This window comes from Scyliorhinus canicula, chromosome 2, assembly GCF_902713615.1.
Source record: "Scyliorhinus canicula chromosome 2, sScyCan1.1, whole genome shotgun sequence".
NCBI lineage: Eukaryota > Metazoa > Chordata > Chondrichthyes > Carcharhiniformes > Scyliorhinidae > Scyliorhinus > Scyliorhinus canicula.
Window position 1 is genome coordinate 42,182,389 of NC_052147.1, and position 14,861 is coordinate 42,197,249.

Consider the following 14,861-nt stretch of genomic DNA (forward strand, 5'->3'; position numbering starts at 1 on the left):
TTTCCAAGGACCAGTGCAGACACGATGGGCCGAATGGCCTCCATCTGCACTGTAAATTCTAAAAACAAAATAGTCCCCCCAATGGGAATGCAGACCACACACAATTCAGTCCCAGCATCAACATTCTCCGAAACGGAAAATTGCACCCAATTTGTTGGTTTTCATTGGTGCAAAGTTAGGATACTACAAATATAACTGGCAAAACTGCCAACGGTAGAAATCCATTTCAGTGAATTCATGATTTTCATATTCAGCAAAAAAACAGTGGAGGGATCTCATATCAAAAATGTCAGGTCAGTTCTCATCAAGGAGACTTTAAGTACATGTTAAATGACCTACCAAGTGGAAAGAAAAATGTCAAGTAGTATGCAAGGTATCATTTATTCAAGCTTCATCTGTCTTTACATTCTTCCAAGGAATCAGCATTAATCTGTACAGCGAATTTATAATGTAACATAACCCAACACACAGAAATTACTGGTTAGATTGCATGACAACTGTAAAACGTTTGGCACATTCTAAATTATTTTACATTGATGAGGGTCAGTTAAGATGGAGCAATTCTAACCCACAAACGATTTCTCAATATAACTGCTACGAATTAGCATCTAACAAGTCCAAGTGCTAGTTTTGGACCTTGGTGATGCTTCAGCCACAGAAATACAAAGTTCAGAATTTTAAAATATGTATGGTTATGAGAACACTACATCTTTTCAATAGAAAGATTTTCATTTGTACCAAACAGTTAATTCAACAAAGGATTAATTACAGACAAATGTATTGTTTACAACTGAAAATAAATGAACAATAAAACTATATTCAAGATTTTATGTATAATTTCTGAATTAGAAACCACTTTCACTAGAGGGCAAAACTTCAACTAGTGTAAATGATTATTGCCCCATGACTAATGGTATTTATACATATCGTACACAGTTGGTTCAATTTGCAACAATATTAAAATAAATGTTTAAGAGATAGAGAAGAAATATCTTCTTTGTCTGCAATTGTCTGGGAGTTTTTGCACATCCCATTGTAAGTAATTACTTGCATTAAACTATTAAGTGCAACTTTAAAAAAAATATAAATCTATGATTGCAACTTCCACCTCGTGAATCACAAATTCAGGCCAGAAAGTAATGACTCAATTCCACCAAGTGCATTTCAAGCGGCTTTCCAACCAGTTTAAATTTATAAAATGAGAAAGCAAAACAAAAATCAGTGCAAAATACACAAGTGAGATACTTATCCGCAGGGCTATTTAATGTACTATAAATAAACTTTTTGTTTTAATATTTTTTTCATTATACATGTGATTAACATAGACGAAAAAAAATTGAAAAGTTAAGATTGATAAAATGTTTTTTGTGTTTTCTTTCCTGCTAATACCAAATAAATAAATTAGCAGAATTCTTCGAGTTAGCAGCCTTCCCATTTCAAGAACTTACACTCGACGTTGTTCCCCAGTGTTAGCTCTACATGATTCACAGCAGAACCCTGAACAAAAACAGCACTATGATAAAACTGCTAAAGCTGTGTGGCTGAAGACCAGCTCCTGGTTCCAATGTCATTACTTCATATCCTGTAGCGAAGGTTTGCTAGCAGTAGCACGATGGCTATACTACAGTACCACTCGGCGAGTTGGCTTGGTGTTGGGATGACAATAAGCCCTGCAAATACAGCATTTCAAATTGTTATACCGTAGTCATTTGTACTAAATATTAGTTCAATTGTTACTTATGACTCAATAAGTGTTTCAAGTTTTTCTGTTGAGGCATCATAAAGTATTAGGTAAATTGGGAAACTTTTCAAAAGCAAGGAACTTCTGATAAATGCTTTATTAGTAAATTACTTGAATTCACAAGTAGAAATGTAAATAAAAACTAAATTCATTCAACAGGTCTAACAGCAACAGAAAGGACAAAAATATTCCTGCATCAATTATTAAACTTCTTTTCAGAGATGGCTCCAAGTGAAATGTTGTAAATGAAATGACTCAAGTATTGAGCACATGAAGTAAATAATTGGAAAGCGGTTTATTCCAGGATGACAAACTATAAAATTATAACAAATGGAAAGCAGTTTAGAAAAGTAATACATTGCCTCACTTGGTCATACTTAAAAAGGCTAGCTCAAATTTTATATTTCCCAAGAAGTTTACAAATACAATTGCAGCTACAAAAAGGTTGTTTAAATAGTATATTTGTAAAATGAATCAAAGGTTGGCAATATAGCCAAGTCAAAACGATTGTTCAATTCACTTTCCGACTTCCGATACTGAAGCCAGCGACAGCGGACAAGCTAGGGGGCACGTGCACGAAAGGGGGCAAGTTAGGGGCACGCCCAAGACAGTGAGCAAGCTAATGGGCATGCACACGACAGCAGGCGAGCTGAGGGGCACAGTTATGACAGCAGGCAAGCTAGGGGCACGTGCATGAAAGCAGGTGAGCTAGGGAGTGCGCGCAAGACAAGTGAGCAAGCTAGTGGGCATGCACACGACCGCGAGCGAGCTAGGGGGCACAGGCATGACAACAGGCGAGCTAAGGGACACATGACAGCGGGCGATATAGGGGGCATGTGCATGAAGGCGGGTGAGCTAAGAGGGACATAGAAGGCGTATGTGTGCACGAGAGAGAGAGAGAGAGAGAGAGAGAGAGAGAGAAAGCAAGCTATAGGGCGCTGGCCAGCATGCACAAGCGAGAGTGAGCTAGATAGCTGGAGGGCACTCGTGTGTGTGTGTGTGTGTGTGTGTGTGTGTGTTTGCGTGTGAGCGTGCTTGAGAGAGAGAGAAAACCCGAGGGCACGTGTGAAGGAGCAAGCTACAGGGCACTCCAGCGCTCAAAAGATGGGCAAGCGACAGGGGTGCGGTTGAACAAGAGAGGGTGATCAGAAGGTGGGTGAGCATGAGGACAAGGTGTTTATGCGCATGATAAAGCGCGCGAGTTAGAGTGCTTGCATGTGCGTGCAGGAGAGCGAGCAAGCTATAGGTCACTTGTGCGAGGGAGTGAGCAAGCTAGAGGAAGCTCAAGACAGAGAGCTGGAGGGCGTGCATGTGCATGAGAGAGAGCTGGAGGGCAAACATGTGCATGAGAGAGACAGGATGTATATATCAGTGTAAGAGAGAGGATGAGCTAGATGGCACTTGTGTGAGGGGGGAGTGAATGAGGTAGAGGACAGCGCACGATAGAGAGATGATGAGCTTGAGGGCATAGCAGGTGGCTGAGTGTAAAAGAGCGGGCATGAGGGCATGCCTGCCATAGCGCACGCGAGAGCAGGCGAGCTAGTGGTCACACGCCTGTGCAAGATGGCGGGCATTCACGCATACAAGAGGGTGCGGGTTACAGGGCACTGGTGCGAGAGAATGATCGAGAGAGCACACTAGAGGGCATTCGCGCCCGAGAGAGTGAATGAGTGAGAGAGCAAGATAGCGGGTGCAAGCACACTCAAATGTGATCATGAGAATGAACGAGCTAGAGGACGCTTGAATGAGAGTGAATGAACGAGTTAGAGGGTGCTCACACAAGAGCAAGCTAAAGGGCACTCAAGCAAGAGGAAAAGCCAACTGGAGGACACTCAAGTGAGTTAGAGGGCACTTGCACAAAAGCGAGCGAATGAGCTAGATGGGGCCAGCATGAGAGAGTGAGCTCGAGCGAGAGTGTGTAAGGGAGAGCGACTACAGGGCGCTCACACGAGAGCGAACAAGTTAAAGGGTGCTCATGCAAGTGCAAATGAATGCAAAAGCTGCTCACGCAAGAGCGAGCTAGAGGGTGCTTGAACAAGCTAGAGGGTGCTCGAGGGAGAGCCAACTGGAGGGAACTTGCATGAGAACGAGCTAGATGCAAGAGAGTGAGTTTGTGTGAGAGTGAGCGAGCTAGAGGCAACTCATGTGAGAGACAGAGAGAATGACTAGGGGACACTCGTGAAGATTGCGAGCTAGGGGGCGTTCGCCTGAGAGAGTTAGAGGGAGCTTGTGTGATAGTAAGCGGGTTAGAGGGCATACACGAGAGGAAGAAAATTAGGGGGCATGAGCAAGAGTAGGTTAGAGCACACGCAAGAGCATTTGAGGGTGCGTGTGAGGGAGAGCGAGATTGAATTGAGAGAAATCAGTGGGTGATGGAGAGTATTTGCACGTGAGAGTGAGTGTTGGAGGGCACTAGCATACTCAAGAGAGAATTAAAGGGAATTGGCGCAAGAGTGTCCAAGGTCAATAGTGCGGGAGGGAGAGTTATAGGGCACTTGCACAAATGAGAGATGTAGTTAGCGGGCACTCGTGCAAGAGACAGGGAGAGTTGGCAGGGGGCACGTGGGCGAGAGGGAGCGAGAGGGCATGTCATAAATGAAAGGGGGCGTGAGTGTGGGAGGGGCACGTGAGAGAAAGATAGAGGGGGGTTGCGAGAGAAGGGAGCACGTGCGCAGGCGCAAGAGAGAGGGAGGGCATGCGTGTGAGTGAATGATCAGGCGTGCAAGAGAGGTTATAGACAATTGGTGTGTGCGCATGAAGCAGATGTTCTGCGCCAGAAAGTGAGCGTGTGTGAAAGGAGGGTCAGTTTGTGTATGAGAGAAGGTTATGTGTTTTTTTAATTCAATTATGGGATGTGGATGTCGCTGATTCGACTAGCATTTATTTCTCATCCCCAATTGTCCTCGAGAAGATGGTGGTGAACTGCATTGTTGAACCGTTGCAGATTCTGTGGTGGAGGTACCAGAATTTGCACCTAGCAATAGTTAAGGAACAGAGATATATTTCCAAGTCAGGGTGGTGAGTGACTTGGAGGGGAATCGCAGGTGGTGGTGGTCCCATGTCTCTGCAACCTACCCTTCTAGGTGATATCGGTTGTTGGTTTGGAAGGTGCTGCCTAAGAAGCCTTGGTGAGATCCTGCAGTGCATCTTGGTGATGGTACACACTGCTCCCACCGTTCATCGGTGGTGGAGAGAGTGAATGTTTGTGGATGGGATGCTAATAAAGCGGGCTACATTGTTCAAAATAGTGCCAAACGTCTTAGTGTTGTTGGAGCCACACTGATCCAGGCAAGTGGGGAGTATATGCTTTAGGGAGTTAGGAGGTGAGTTATTCGCCACAGGATTCCCAGCCTTTGACCTGCACTTGTAGCCATAGTAATAATAATAATCTTTATTAGTGTCACAAGTTGGCTTATATTAACACTGCAATGAAGTCACTGTGAAAATCCCCTAGTCACCACACTCCGACGCCTGTTCGGGTACAGTTGATGGAGAATTCAGAATGTCCAATTCACCTAACAAGTACGTCTTTCGGGACTTGTGTGAGGAAACCGCGCCTGTTCGGGTACACGAGGGAGAATTCAGAATGTCCAATTCACCTCAAAAGCACGTCTTTCGGGACTTTTGAGTGAGGAAACCGGAGCACCTGGAGGAAGCCCACGCAGACACAGGGAGAACATGCAGACTCCGCACAGTGACTCAAGCCGGGAATCAAACCTGGGACCTTGGCACTGTGAAACAAAAGTGCTAACCACTGTGCTACCAGTCCAGTTTACTTTCTCTTTAATGGTAACCTCCAGGATGTTGATAGTGGAAGATTCAGTGATGGTAATGCCAGTGAATGCCAAGGGGCGATTTGGTTCTCTCTTGAAGATGGTCATTGCCTGGCACTTCTTTAAAAAATTCCAATGAAGAGGAATTTTAGCATGGCCAATCCACCTACCCTGCACATCATTGGGTTGTGGGGATGAGACCCATGCAGACATGGGGAGAATCTGCAAACTCCACACGAAAAGTGACCCAGTGCTGGAATCAAACCACGGTGCTCGTTGTTCTGAGGCAGCAGTGCTAAGCTTGGCACTTGTTCGGCGCAAATGTTACTTGCCACTAATCATCATCCCAAGCTTGGATATTGTTCAGGTCTTGCTGCATTTGGACATCTAAGGAGTCGTGAATGGTGCTGAATGTTGTGGAATTATCACTGACCTTTGAGTCTATGATGGAAGGAAGCAGCTGAAGATGGTTGGGCCTCGGATACTACCCTGAGGAACTCCTGCAGTGATATCCTTGAATGGGGTTGATTGACCTCCAACCACCACAACCATTTTCGTTTGTGTCAGGTATGATTCCAACCAGCAGATGGTTTTCCCATTATCCCATTGACTCCAGATTTGCGAGGGCTCCTTGATGCTACACTCCATCAAATACTGTCAAGGGCAGTGTGCTCACGTGAGGCAGAGAGAGAATACGAGTGTGAGAGAGATGAGTGTTATTATGATTCCGGATCAGATCCCAACAGTTGCTAGGATACCAGACATAAATCCTAATACTTTATTTATTTTGTACGGCTCTGAGGAAAGGATACCTTGCTCCAGGAGTGATTTCACACAAATAGGAATATGGTATAATAAAACAAACATTATTTTGGCCAAGGGTAGAATCATGACCGGTACAGACTTGGAGGGCCAAAGGACCTATTCCTGTGCTGTATTGTTCTTTGTCATACAAGAAAACAGCTAACAATTACTTGTAATTGCTTAACAGTACAATGAAACAATGAATCCTAACTGCTATCTGTTGTCTCCACTCAAGCAAAACCCAGCTCAGTTCAAAACCCACTTTTAAATACATTTAGCAGACCCAGGAATACTTGCTAAATAGAGATCCTTTTAAAAGACAGATTGGAAAGAGAAATCGGGTCAGGAAATCGCCTGCAGATTCTTGCACGTTTCAGAGTACTGTTTAACCTGCCAGCCTTTGAGAAACTACTCCTGTCCTGTTCACAGGCAAATCTTTAACTCATTGTTTTGAGAGAAGCTGCTTCTGTTCAGAGACAGACCAACATGCAGTTTTGAGAGTAGCTGCTGGTCTAGTAATGAACATAGGAATTTCAGATATATTGTATTATACGTAGTTGGTTAAAAGCCTGGATTAGTGTGTGACTGCTTCAGTCATGTTTTTTAAAATCCTGGTTTGAAAGGCAGCAGATACTCTTTGGAGACAGAGGTGCAATACAAGGTGGCCCAGTTTAGCTCAGTTGCCCAGACAACTGGTTTGTGATGTAGAGCAAGGCCAACAGCACGGGTTTGATTCCCCCGTACTGACTGAGGTTATTCATGAAGACCCTGTCCTCTCAACCTTGCCCTCGCTTGAGGTGTAGTGACCCTCAGGTTAAATCACCACCAGTCAGCTCTCCCCCTCAAAAGGGGAAAGCAGCCTGTGGTCATCTGTAACAATGGTGACTTTACTTTTTACTTTAAAGCATCATAAAAGTTGGATCATAATTCATTCCAGCCATGGATATTGTTTGTTAAAGTTGGGCTAATGGAATTTTGTTTATATTAAGAGGGTTCCCTGGGGTGTAGATAATTAGAGACATTGTATTCAGCTTAGTAAGATGGTGTAGTTAATTGAAGGAGCGGAAGCTGAAGCAGTTTCTGGAGTTACAGTTCAGTTTGGATCTATGAACAGAATAAATTTTTCTCTCAAAGCAGTTTGATTTTTGCCTGTGAACATAACAGAAGGTTCTGAAAAGGCTGGCAGATGAAAAATGAATGAAATGAAAATCACTTATTGTCACGAGTAGGCTTCAATGAAGTTACTGTGAAAAGCCCCTAGTCACCACATTCCGGTGCCTGTCCGGAGAGGCTGCTACGGGAATCGAACTGTGCTGCTGGCATGCTTGGTCTGCTTTAAAAGCTAGCGATTTAGCCCAGTGAGCTAAACCAGCCCCTGAAAATCACTTATTGTAGGCTTCAATGAAGCTACTGTGAAAAGCCCCTAGTCGCCACATTCCGGCGCCTGTCCGGGGAGGCTGGTACTGGAATCGAACCGTGTTGCTGGCCTGCTTGGTCTGCTTTAAAAGCCAGCGATTTAGCTGAGTGAGCTAAACCAGCCCCATTAAACCAGCCCCAGATTAAACAGCAGCTTGACAGGCAAGAATCCACAAGCTGAAAGCTGTTCATTGGAGGATCTCTCTATCAACGTGGTTTATCTGACATCTCTACAGTAAGTATTCCTGAGTCTGCTAACTACATTTTAAAAATGGGTTTTGTTTGAGTGGAATTAAGGATAGCAGTTAGGATTGTTTAACTGGAGGGCAGCACGGTGGCCTAGTGGTTAGCACAGCTGCCTCACGGCGCTGAGGTCCCAGGTTCGATCCCGGCTCTGGGTCACTGTCCGTGTGAAGTTTGCACATTCTCCCCGTGTCTGCGTGGGTTTCGTCCCCACAACCCAAAGATGTGCAGAGTAGGTGGATTGGCCACGCTAAATTGCCCCTTAATTGGAAACAATAATTGGGTAATCTAAATTTATTTAAAAAAAGGATTGTTTAACTGGTAATTTAATTTTTTTTTTATTCCAATTAAGTGGCAATTTAACCAATCCACCTATCCTGCTTATCTTTGAGTTGTGGGGGCGAGACCCACAAGACAGTGAAGAATGTGTGAACTTCAAATGGACAGTGACTCGGGGCCGGGATCAAGCCTGGGTCCCCGGCGCCATGAGGCTGCAGTGCTAATCACTGCGCCACTGTGCTGCAGCTATTGTCTTTATGACAAAGTTATTAATACTGTATTAGTACTAAAGTTTGTTTTAATATACCATATCCCTATTGTACGTGAAATCATTCCTGGAGTGAAGCATCCTGTCCCCTCAGGCTTACAAATTCAATAAATTTAGGGGCTTATCCAGGATTTAAAAGTATAATTCCTTGTTTTGCTTGGGATTATTGAACTTAAATACAGTGAGTGTTTCCGGAACTGGTGCTTTCTTTCAGGTGTTGCAAGTTAAATAAGGAGTGGCATGGGAAATGGCTCTTCCAGTTGCAAAGAATTTCCTGTGTGTGGAAAAGGTCACTCGAGCAGGTTTACAAAGGATGGTTAAAACAAAGGTTTTGGATTTGGCGAACAAGCTGCAGTTGACTTTACCTAGAAAGGCAAGGAAGGTGGAGATAATTACAGGGAAAGCTCAGCATTTAAATTTGCCAGAGACACAGTCTGAAGCATTGGGATTGACTGTGACAGCTTGAATTCAAAGAAAAAGTAACAGAGAAAAGGGCAATGGCAGAAGCAAAGGAAGAGGGAGAGAGGCAGTGGCAAGAGAAAAGAGTAAAGAGAGAATTTGAACGTCACAAATTGGAAATGAATGAGGGAGTTGGAAAGGAAAAGAGAATATCAACTTAAAGTGTTGGTGGTAAAGGCAGAAGTTGAGGAAAGTTGAGAGGAAGGATTAACACTTTCTAGTCTAAAGCCTAGCCTGTATTCAAGCACTGCCAACATTTAACAAGAAAGATTTGAAAGCATTTTTAAAATCTCACTTGAGAAAGTGGCTAAACAATTGAAGTGCACAAAGACCATGAGGGTATTGTTGGTTCAAACAAAGTTTGTATGTAAAGTTAGTAAACTATCAGAGGAGGTGTTTAGGGATTATGATGAGACATGTAAAGCTATCTTAAGTGCATATGAACTAGTGCCAGAAGCCGACAGACAGAAGTTTAGAACTCTAAGGAAAGAACCAGGTCAATAAACAAAATAATTTTGATAGCTGGATAAGAGCATTGAAAATAGACCAAACTTTTGACATTCTTAGGGAAATAATAATTTTGGAGAACATAAGAACTAGCAGCAGGAGTAGGCTACCTGGCTCCTCGAGCCTGGTCCACCATTCAGTAAGATCATGGCTGACCTTTTTGTGGACTCAGCTCCACTTACCTGCCTGCTCACCATAGCCCTCAATTATTTTACAGTTCAGATTTCAGATTCACATCCCCCAGTCATGTGGAAGTCATATGGAAGAGCGAAGGGTTAAAACTACTAGACTGGCAGCAGAAATAGATGATTTTGAATTAGCTCAAACCAAGGTCTGGTTTTCAACATCAATTTGTGAAGGATAGAAACTGGAGAAATAAGAAATGCACAGGTGGTCAAGGCAAAGAAGGTCTAGTTGGGGATATTGAAGAGAGTTTGCCTCAGGTTAAAAAAGAAACATGATCGTAGAAGAAAGATAAGAAAACTTAAATGTTTTCATTGTAATAAAGTCAGACACATGAAGTCGCAGTGTTGACAGCTTAAGAAATGTACTGGGAAGACAGGCTTGTTAAAACAAGAAAAGCCAGTGGACATTTAGTAAAGTGGAAAAAGCAACCATAGTTCCAGCGGAAGAGGTGCAGCAGGAAGTACAGCCTGTTCCGAGGTTGGTGGATAAGCAGCGACCAGATTATAGAATAGAATCACTACAGTGCAGAAGTCTGCACCGACCCTACAAAAGAGCACCCTATTCAAACCCAGGCCCAACTCAGTAACCCAAACTAAGCTTTTGAACATTATGCAGCAATTTAGCATGGCCAACCCACCTAGCCTGCACATCTTTGGACTGTCAGAGGAAACCAGAGCACCTGAAGGAAATCCACTCAGACATGGGCACATGTGCAAACTCCGCACAGTCACCCAAGGTCAGAATCGGATCGGGATCCCTGGAGCTGAGAGGCAACAGTGTTAACTCTTTTAAAATATTTTATTCGTGAGGGTAAGTTTTTACTTGTGTGTACAAGTGGCGTAGGTAAGGAGATTAAGATCTTAAAGGATACAAGGGCAAGTCAATCTTTAATGGTGAGTGATAAGGAGATATGTAGTTTGGAAGGAGTATTGACAGAAAAGGTGGTAATATGTGGAATTAGTGGTGAAAGGAGTAGTGTGGCATTATGTAAGGGAAGGTTAGAGAGTCCGGTGAAAAGTGGTGGTAAGAGTAATAGAAAAATGACCGTTTCCAGGGGTATAATTTATCCTGGGTAATGATATAGCTGGATCATAGGTGGGAGTGATTCCTACTGTGGTTGAAAAGGTGGGTGGGTGGCATGGTGGCACAGTGGTTAGCATTGCTGCCTACCTGTGCCGAGGACCCAGGTTCGATCCTGGCCCTGGGTCACTGTCCGTGTGGAGTTTGCACATTCTCCCCGTGTCTGCGTGGGTATGAAATGAATGAAAATCGCTTATTGTCACAAGTAGGCTTCAAATGAAGTTACTGTGAAAAGCTCCTAGTGGCCACATTCCGGCGCCTGTTCAGGGTAGCTGGTACAGGAATTGACCTGTGCTGCTGGCCTGTCTCGGTCTGCTTTAAAAGCCAGCTATTTAGCCCTGTGCTAAACCAGTCCCTATCACCCCCACAACCCAAAGATGTGCAGAGTAGGTGCATTGGCCACGCTAAATTGCCCTTAATTGTAAAAAAGAAATGAATTGGGTACTTTAATTTGCTTAAAAAAAGAAAAGCTGGTGGAAAGTCAAACAACTGAGGAGTTTTCCTTACTCCTAAAGGACCCTCTACTGGAACTTCTTGCGCTACCCACAAAACCATCTTTCTGTAACCCACCGGTACTACCACTTTATAAGTAGGCTTACATTAGCACTGCAATGAAGTTACTGTGAAAATCCCCTAGTCGCCACAGGGGAAAACTCAAGCAACATCCTGGAATGTTTCCAGATTGTGTGGTGACAAGATCACAAAGTCACAGGTTGAAACAGGAGGAAGAGAACTCAGAGTACAGATAGGGAGGCTCAGGTTTATTTATCAGAAATAATCTGTGACCAGATGGTCGATAAAAGAACAAGAAAAGGTTCTGGATGAAGCGGATAGTTAAAGAAACATGGTAGAATTACAACTGCTTTATCTCGGAATCTTTCTGCTGTATCAGGAAGCATATAGAGATATAACCTGAGTGTATACCGGAGTGTCATTATATTAGAAAGAACGCATTAATGAGGAAATGGAGACCTTTACATACTCAGGCAGATGAGAAATGGGCAGCTGTTCACTGTTGCTTCACAGCGTCAGGGACCCGGGTTTGATTCCCAGCTTGTGTCACTACCTGTGCAGAGTCTGCATGTTCTCCCCATGTCTGCGTGGGTTTCCTCCAGGTGGTCCAATTTCCTCCCACAAGTTCTGAAAGACGTGCTTGTTAGGTGAATTGGACGTTCTGAATTCTCCCTCTGTGTACCCAAACAGGCGCCGGACTGTGGCGACTGCGGGATTTTTACAGTAACTTCATTGCGGTGTTATAACTTCATTGCAGTGCTAATGTAAGCCTATTTATAAAGTGGTAGTACCGGTGGGTTACAGAAAGGTGGTTTTGTGGGTAGCGCAAGAAGTTCCAGTAGGGGGTCCTTTAGGAGTAAGGAAAACTCAAGCAAAAATACAAAAACATTTTTATTGCTCTGAACTGCAGAAGGATGGAGTTGAATTTTACCATACATGCTACACGTCAGGTAATAGGAAAACCTCAAGCAGTAATCAAACCAGCATCCTTAACACCTATTCCGGCATTTGAGGAACCTTTTACTAGGGCTCTGATTGATTGCATGGGACATGTGCCTAAATAAAAAGTGGGAATCAGTATTTGTTGAACATAATGGAGGTGTTTATTACATTTCCAGAGGTCAATACATTAAGAAATATTATAGCTGTGAGGGTTGTCAAAGAGGTAACTAAATTGTTTTCCAGGTACAGAATCAAAAGAAATCCAATCAGATCAGGGATCCAATTTTATGCCAAAGTTATTCAAGGAAGTTATGGATAGCTTAGGGATAAAGCAATTTAACTCAACCGTGTATCATACAGAATCAAAGGGAGCATTAAGAAGGTGGCCATGTTGAGGGCCTTTAGTCAGGATTATCTAAAGGATCGGGATAAAGGAATTCCATTGGTCCTATTTGCAATTAGGGATATACCTAATGAATCTACTAAATTCAGTCCATGAGGCAAGTGGACCACTTAATTTGGTCGGAGGAAAAATTGGTGAGTCAGCGTTCTGAGACCACATTGTTGGACTGTGTCACACTTTAGGGAGAGATTAACCAGGGCTAGTGAGTTGGCTAGAAAGCATTTGAAATTGTCACAGCTTGTGATTAAAAAAGAGGCAGATAAGAAATCAAAAAGTTGTAGTTTTGTTGGTGGGGAGAAAGTTTTAGTATTACAGTATTACCAGTGGTAGATGAACTATGAAAAGCAAGATTTAGTGGGCCTTATCAAATTTAAAGGAAATTGAGTGAGGCTAATTATTTGATAAGAACGCCAGATAGAAGGAAAACTCACAAGTGTGTCATATTAATATTCTCAAAGGGAATTTTGATAGAGAAGGAAGCTACTTGCAGTAACTCAGGGAAAAGAGATAAATCCTGATTATTCTGGATTTGACATTCCTCAAATTAGATTGGACAATGAGGAAGTGTTAGAAATCGGGATATATCATGGAGTTACCTTCCAGGGAAAAATTAGTGTTACCTGAACGAGTTATTACAGTCACATGTTGCAACAAACTAGAAAGTACAAAAGTAATTATACATGTAGATGTAGGAAATGCTGTTACAATTAAGCAACATCCATATAGACTCAATTTACTAAAGTTGGCACAGGTACAAAAGGGGATTTAAAGCATGCTTAGGAGGATATCATCAAAATGAGTTGCAGCGATTTGAGCTCACCTATTGTGATGGTACAAAACCAGATAGAACGCAACAATGTGTGTGGACTGTAGAAAAGTCAGTGCAACTACAAAGTCAGATTCGTATCCTATTGCTCATTTGGAAGGCTGTATTGAAAATTATATTACCAAACTTTCCTTACTTAAAGGATACGGGCAAGCACCTTTATCAGACAGGATGAAAAAGTTTCAGATTTTGTAACACCAAATCGCCTGTCTCAGTTTAAAGTTTTGTCATTTGGAATGAAGAATGCACCAGCAACATTCCAAAGATTAACCAACAAGGCCATTTCATAGATTTTACAGTGCAGAAGGAGGCCATTCGGCCCATCAAGTCTGCACCGGCTCTTGGAAAGAGCACCCTATCCAAGGTCAACACCTCCACCCCATCCCCATAACCCCATAACCCAGTAACTCCACCAAACACTAAGGGCAATTTATCATGGCCAATCCACCTAACCTGCTCATCTTTGGACTGTGGGAGGAAACCGGAGCACCCGGAGGAAACCCACGCACACACGGGGAGGATGTGCAGACTCCGCACAGACAGTGACCCAAGCCGGAATCGAACCTGGGACCCTGGTGCTGTGAAGCGATTGTGCTATCCACAATGCTACCATGCTGCCCACTCATTCTGGGATAAACAATTGTGCAGTGTACGTTAACAGTGTGCATTCAATGAAACATTTAAACATGATGTGGAGATGCCGGCATTGGACTGGGGTGGGCACAGTAAGAAGTCTTACAACACCAGGTTAAAGTCCAACAGGTTTGTTTCAAATCACTAGCTTTCGGAGTGCAGCTCCTTCATCAGGTGAGGCCGGATTGGTGGTAAACTTGAATTTGCAAAAGCTCAAGTCACATTCTTAGGCCATACAATTGGATATGGTCAGGTGGCCCCACAGAATGTGAAAATGAAAGCTATTGGGGAGTTTCCAATGTCAAAAATGAGAAGTTCTGAGATTTCTGGGTTCTGCGGTTTCTTCTGCAAATTCGTGCCAAATTTTAGCAGTGCGGTTGCCCCACTGACTCAACTTCTGAAAAAGAATAGAAATTTCAATGGACATCAAAATATCAGGAGGAATGTGACAATCTGAAAACTGTGTTAACCACCGGTGTTGGCAATACCTAATGCCAAGCAATTTAAGGTAGCAATTGATGCGAACGATGTGAGCGTTGGTGCTGTACTGTTACAGGAAGACGATGAAAGAATAGAAAGGATTGTTAGTTATTTTTCTGAAAAACTAAAAATATTCATCAAAAGAAATATTCGGCCATTGAGAAGGAGACATTGAGTTTGGTATTAGCGTTCCAATATTTTGACATTTATGTTGCTAATAATTAATCGGAGATAATTATATATAGACCATAAGCCATTAGTATTTTTGGAAAGTTTAAAGATCGAAAAGCAACATTGTTTAGATGGAA

The 14,861-nt window shown here is 43.0% G+C and overlaps 1 protein-coding gene across 5 annotated transcripts in view; it reads right to left on the reverse strand.

Moving 5' to 3' along the window:
• Window positions 1-362: 362 nt before the first annotated feature.
• wdr20a (WD repeat domain 20a) overlaps window positions 363-14,861 on the reverse strand; it is a 143,675-nt gene continuing 129,176 nt past the window's right edge. For all 5 annotated transcript variants that reach the window (XR_005457919.1, XM_038776660.1, XM_038776670.1 and 2 more), the window contains one exon: window positions 363-1,670. Coding sequence is in view for 3 of the 5 variants with exons in the window: in XM_038776660.1 (XP_038632588.1) it covers window positions 1,617-1,670 (54 nt within the window). In the remaining 2 variants the exon portion in view is untranslated. The remainder of the gene's footprint in view (window positions 1,671-14,861) is intronic.